The sequence below is a fragment of the Limulus polyphemus genome, unplaced genomic scaffold (assembly GCF_000517525.1).
Source record: "Limulus polyphemus unplaced genomic scaffold, Limulus_polyphemus-2.1.2 Scaffold540, whole genome shotgun sequence".
Taxonomy (NCBI): domain Eukaryota; kingdom Metazoa; phylum Arthropoda; class Merostomata; order Xiphosura; family Limulidae; genus Limulus; species Limulus polyphemus.
The window spans coordinates 369,456-376,121 of NW_013666150.1; the positions used below are offsets into that span (position 1 = coordinate 369,456).

A 6,666-nucleotide genomic window follows, 5' to 3' on the forward strand; every position below is an offset into this window, starting at 1 on the left:
TTCCACTTTCTAATCCCATGGTTAACTAGGGCTAAGTAGTGTGGTGAGACACTCAAACCTCCTCTGCACCCAAAGGGCGATAGCGGTCAGGTGGGCACCAGGAGACAATTATCGGGATAATGTTAGGTGACCAGTGCGATGTCTAAGAACTCTTCTACGAAACCGTAGATTAGAAACCTCTTGAGATCAATGTATTGATACAGCAGTTAAACAAGGTAAGTATTGTATGTAATCTCTATATCTTTTCCGTCTTACGAATTAATATGTCATTTATTTGATTCTTATTTTTGTTATCCAGTCTCCACGACCATCTCTGATTAAGACTTTTTTCTCTGTGTGTCGTTAGACCTTCTTACCATCGTTACATGAATGCATATCTTGTTTTTAACACCTTGGTGATACATAGTCCATGTAACTAGTTTCAAAAATATAGTAGTTGAATTAAAACTTATGATGACCCCCGAGAAGAGCATAGCTGTTGATGACGATGCTCCATCTTCTTTTCCGAACTTTACAGTCAGAGATTGTTTTACTTAATTCTGAGAGGACAGTCTGTTTAGAAAAGATAAGGTCCAGCCAATGTTTCTGTAAAGATGTCGAAACTTCATCAGATTTAATCCTTCCTAGACGAACTGCCCGTTCGTAAGTACAGTGTTAAAGTCTTCAGTTAATTATGTCTCCGCAGAGAGAATACAATTTTTCTATTGTTTCTTCTTCCTACAAACACTTTTCAATTGACCGCCATTCTTTCATTTCTCGGCAGATTGACTGGAACTTGGAAAAAAAAATAATAATCCCTGTAAACTCCTACTGGAGTATAGGGCCGCAACAACGCCTCGCCGACGGAAGTTGTTTTTGCAGTAATTTTAGCAGGTAAGTTTTTTACGGGGTGGAGTTGCTAGCCCAACCCTCCTCCTTTCTCATCTTGGACTTGGGACCAGGCAATGGTAGTGGCATCCCTGCCGGGGAACGAACCCGGTACCTTTGGATTAGAAATCCAACGCGCTATCCACTGCGCTATAGGGACACCTGGAACTTGGTAGGGTTATACAACACGCCCAGACACATTTTGCGTTTTTAAAATTTAGGCCTTTTAAAGGATTTTATTGGGTCAAAGATGAAGAAAACCAAAAATATATATTTTAGACTCCTGTACGGTCATATTTACAGGAATCAAGAAGAAAATTGGCACAGATATGGATTTTCATGAGCCCAACACATTGACCTAAAAGGTTGGATTTACCTATTTTGAGTCTTTTTAAGGGAGTTAACTCTCACATAAAAAGTACAATTTTGGGGGTTTTGGTCAATTACTTGGCCATATTTCGATCAATTTACATGGGATTTGGTATAAAAATACTTTTCTGCAGGTCCCACACATTGACAAGCAAAATAGGGACTTGTTTATTTTTAGTAATTATAGGGAGGTCAAGATGCCACTGAAAGAATAATTTTAGTTTTTTTTTTTTTTACAATTACTTCGTCGTATTTCGGCCAATTTATATGGGATTTGGAACAAAGATACCTTCTTGCAAGTTCCAAGCAGTGATATAGATAATTTTTTATTGTTTATGTGTTCTGGTGTCAAAATTGGCCATATTGGTATTGTGTGGGGGAGACATGTTGCATTGGCCTGCGAATGTTGGCCTCTTTTAATTATCAATAACATCTGATCAAGGAAGCTATTTGAATCAAAGCTAAAATGTATGATAACTACCGGTATGCTCGATAAATAATACAAACGTGATGTATAGATTTTAAAAAATTCAATATTAATATTTTGTTTATATGCATAAAATATATTTTAATTAATTTTTTTATATATATTTCTTTTATTTCAAAATAGGAAAGAAGAGTATATAAACATATAATACTTCTTAACGCTTGAAAACGTGGTGTTACATTGGCGGGAAAACTATCGCAGGCTGTATCGTCGATGTATCGAAGCAATATTTGGATTCATAATCTTGGCGTCTTACTCTCAAAATATATTAATAGTAATACTGTTAGAATTACAAGGTCTTCTAATATAAGCAATGGGAATACACGGGTTAGCTAAGTTAATTGCTGACTGCGCTCCATCATCAGTCAAGGAAAATGACATAAAGAATTACTTTGGTAAGTAAATTACATACAAAGAAAAGTGAGTTTTGAAGAAGATCAGACAGCTTATATAAGTGTGTAAAGCACCTACCCTCGACAAGAAATATTTTAGAACTGGGAGTAAGGGAAATGTTGAGGTTCCTATCTGTTTTTGGAAGATATTTGATTCACAGTTTGATAATATTGTTATAAGGTTAAATACTAAGTTACATTCTTGTGAAATTGGTGGAAAAGTTAAAAAAAAGTGACAGAAGATTAGTTTGTGGTGAACAACAGAGGATAACAATGAACAGGTTTAATTTTCTAATTGGGAGAATTGAAACATGAAATTCAAAGTGACAAAAGAATTAGGTCATTAGTGATTTAGTCTATTGAAGTCATCCTTGTGATTATTGATAAATGCCAGAGCCTAAAACCATGAGTATTTAGCTATGGTAAAAAGAGCTTGTATATTCCTGGAACAAATGTTTTTTTAAATTTTGAAGTTAAAAGTGATGACTTGTACTTATAAGATTGGCGAGACCTCTTTTAAAAACCAGGTCAAGTTTTTCTCGTGTTTATGAGAAAGATATCACTATACTTTATGTAGTGGCTTTCTATAATTCTGGCAACTTTTAAAGAACTTAATATAAGAGCTATGATGTTGAAATATTTGTTAGATAAGTGCAACATTGCAAAAGCTACTTGTACATTTAGCTTGATTTATGTTTAAGATATTAAGTTAACATAATCCATTTGGTATATTGAGATTATCCTTTCACCTAACAATAAAACAAAAACAAAAGCTTTTCAGATCGATATACTTACCCCACCAAAAGTTAAGACTTAATAACTATACACCCCTCTTTTTGTAAAGGGTGATTGGCTTATGCAATGAGTTGCTGTTAGCAGTAGTGGAGATTGGCACTTTACAGGAGTTTAAGAGTGGAATCAATGATTTCTGAGAAATAAATGTTCGATTTAAATTTTACTTTTCTCAAGGTTTGTAAACCAAGTAGTTCTATGTTGACCATATGTTATAATCAAACTACTCCACTAGCTTATAACTAACTACAAAAAAAACTCCTGTTGAAGAATAAGTCTACATCTGAATTGTTATCCTTATGTATGCAAGTCCATTTCATTATGACCCACTGATATTTTGAATTTGTTAGACCAAATATTATTCTATGGGACCACCTCTGCCATCTTCCATCATTTAAGAACATAAGAAAAAAGCAAGGTGACAAAAACCATCTGGCTCATTTTAGTCATTCTTCAGTGAAGGTTCCATAAATAATTCTATATATACATATATCTATTTGCAACTAAGTATTCAATTAAAGATTTAGGTTCTAATTAATAATCACACCTAATTTTGAAAGTAGAGCTTTTTTCAAGACAACATATTAACATAATATATGGATAAAAAGGAATCATGTAATCCTTAAAGGCTGTCCTTACACACCCACTTAAATAAGTAAAAAATTTAAATCTGTTGATATATATTTCAGGAAACCACCAATTCCTCTCATAAACTTTTGTAAAAATGCTGGTCTCCACTGTTGTTGACAGCAATTCTTTTCATAAGCTAATCATCCTGTTAGAAAAATAAAATGTCTTAACTGGAGCCAAGTTTGTGTTTTGCATGTCAACTTGTTTTCCCTCAGCTTATTGTATTCAGAATACAGCACAAAGAAATTAGAGGCCTTTATCATATTTATCTCCCAGATAATCTTGTAATCTTCAATGAGACAACCTCTTACTCTTTTCTGAAGAGAAAATAAGTTAAATAATCCAAACCTATCTCTGATAGCTAACCTTTCCAGGCCAAGAATCATCCTAGTAACCCTTTCTATTGACACTTTCAAATTAGTCAATATATTTTCTGAGATAGGGATACCAAAATTATACATTATTCCAAGTCAGGCCTAACTGCTGATTTGTATAGAGACAATTACATCTTTTTTATTTGTAATAATTATGTCTGTAAATATACCTAAAAATTTTGATTTCCTACTAACAACAGCACTGCTTTGATGACTTAAGCAATTTATTCGGGACTTTGCTAAAATCCTTTTCTTCAGTCACGTTATTGAGTTGGTTCCCATCTTTATTAAATGTGTGATCTAAATTATGGTAACCTAAATGCAATACTTTACATTTTCTATAATTAAAGAATCTTTGTTTAATAGGATCCTAAATTGTATTCAATACTTCAAGTGAAATCTCATCAGGGTTTTGTATAGGTTACAAAAATTTTCTTTTATACTTCAATCAGAAATTTCTCTAAGTGTAAATAGAGCCAAGAACTTTGGTATGTTCACTACAACATAACGCTTGGTAAAATATTTTAAGGTTTTACCATTTATATAGCACCTGAATCTTATTATCCCACTACAGCAATTCTTCTTGCAAGCAAAAAGTCCAAATTTCTATACTGAATCCTTATAAGATTTTTTAGCATTAAAACTAATTTTCCAGGTACTGGCCAATTCATTGAGACTTTCACACTCCTTTTGAACAATACTAATAAAGAAACTATTCAAACTGTTGACACAAATAATGAACAGTATGCTGCAGGTCTTAAAGCAGACTTTAGAGGTACTCCAACAGCCACATTCATTACCTTACCAAAAAAATGTACTTTTGTTACCACTCTTTTGAGTGAACCAATACAATTTTTTCTGTAAAAATGATTAGCCTATGCTAATACATTGGCACTTCATCTCAAATGCAAGTCATGGCACCAAAGGTAGACCTATGGCTGGAGGAATATAAAAAAGCCTTTTTTGAAGAGAAATATTCATATAGATAGATACTTAAATGATGTAAAGCCAAGAAGGAAGCTTCAGTGTTCACCATAGAAGCAGAAAAACTTGTACATCAGTAGAGTATTACTATTTTAAAGAACAAGTCTATTTTTCATAGACAGACTGAGTTTTTTGGAGAGACTGTTGGTGAATTTTATTCATTATTTAATGTTTTTGGATAAAGAATATTTCTTCTTTCAAACAATTTTTTTTTCTTAACTAAATATTTTAATAACTTGCATGTATATAAAGTTCCTTACAAAAATTGTCAGATGTTTTATAGGAAATGTTATTTGAAAAATTAAAGAAAAATATTAAATTTTTTATATATATATATATACTGTTTTTAGAATGTTTTTGTGATTATTTTAAGTGAAATAAGTTATTAGTTTTCTTGAACATTTCAAAAATTCCTACAAAATGTGATGTCTTTACAGGAAGAAAAATAGCTATTGATGCATCAATGAGTATATACCAGTTTCTTATTGCTGTAAGACAAGAAGCAAATGTATTAACAAATAGTGAAGGTGAAACTACAAGGTAAGACTAATCTCTCAGGGTATTAATAGTCATTTAAAGTAAGAGAAATGAACTGTTGAAATGTTAAGTTTATGTTGTTCTTACTAGGAAACTATAGGGTCAGTAAAGAAAGATTTGTTAAAGTTTTTCATCAGTCTTATGTGTTGTATGTAATATGACATAAACTACCTATCTACCTACCTTTACTAGCATAGGTACAACATACCATATGAATTCATATCTCATAAACTGTTGTGAATTGTGTTTTGCCTGAGAATGTGTGCTGCATGACCAGCTGACCAAGTGAATTCTGATATTGAGTGAAAGGCCTTGTTGGCAGTGGCATTCATTACACATGGTGTGCTTTTGAGATGATATCTTCTTACTGGCAACCCTATAGGGCAAGTAAATAAATAATGATTTGACTTTATGTATGTGTATTTTTGTAAGGTAAAAATTTGTGTGATTAGATAAACTTCTATGCAAGATGTCAAGCCTAAAATCTTCTGATCCATAGCCTGGCATACTATGCCACTGAACGTGCTTCACTCTTTTAGCTGTTGCAGCAAGTGCTGTTGACTTTTGTTCCCCCTCTGGTTGACAGTTGTATATTAGAGATGAGTATGCCTCAATCGTTTTCTTACACAAGACAGCATCATTTACAACTTTTTGAAATTGGCTCATTTTCCACATTTTTACCAACTTACTAAGGCTTTCCAAGTCTTTATAAATTAAGGTATATCTTAGTTTAGCACCAACCTTTCTATCTCATGTAACTCTAGTCAGATCTTTGAACCAACAGCTTATCCCTGACACATAATTAAAAAATAAAACAAAAACTTAACAGTGGTTTGTATTAAGTAATAAGTAATTCAAGGGTCGCTCAATACATCAATGTTTAGTGCTGCATAATGGAATATATATTGGTAATTCACCAGTGCTACCCTACAATTTTGAGGTGGGATTTTTTGTTTTTCTTCTTAATGTTTTTCAAAGGTTCTTGCATACACCTAGAAAAGTCTTCATATACCCCTGGGTGTGTGTTCATACAACAGATTGGGTACCACTGCTCTATATAATTGGCCTTTTTCAACATCTTTTATTATTACCACTTCATTACTTCTGCCAAGTCACTGACAGATTCTCGATAGTCCTCAGTAGTCAGTTTTTGCATACAGAAAAATACAAATTTACATACATATCCCATCATATACATGCTATAAACTAGCCATTTTTATATTTACTTTATACT

At 32.7% G+C, this 6,666-nt stretch overlaps 1 protein-coding gene and 1 non-coding gene across 3 annotated transcripts in view; one reads left to right on the forward strand and one right to left on the reverse strand.

Moving 5' to 3' along the window:
- Positions 1-954: 954 nt before the first annotated feature.
- Trnar-ucu lies at positions 955-1,027 on the reverse strand. The gene has a single exon. It is a non-coding gene; the product is annotated as a tRNA-Arg (tRNA).
- Positions 1,028-1,606: 579 nt separating this feature from the next.
- LOC106458979 (flap endonuclease 1-like) overlaps positions 1,607-6,666 on the forward strand; it is a 20,840-nt gene continuing 15,780 nt past the window's right edge. The window contains exons 1-3 of one of the 2 annotated variants that reach the window (XM_013918545.2): positions 1,607-1,719; positions 1,847-2,118; positions 5,333-5,435. In XM_013918545.2, the coding sequence (XP_013773999.1) occupies positions 2,037-2,118; positions 5,333-5,435 (185 nt within the window). In that variant the 5' untranslated portion in view covers positions 1,607-1,719; positions 1,847-2,036. The remainder of the gene's footprint in view (positions 1,720-1,846; positions 2,119-5,332; positions 5,436-6,666) is intronic. The other variant, XM_022385343.1, reaches the window with a different exon arrangement.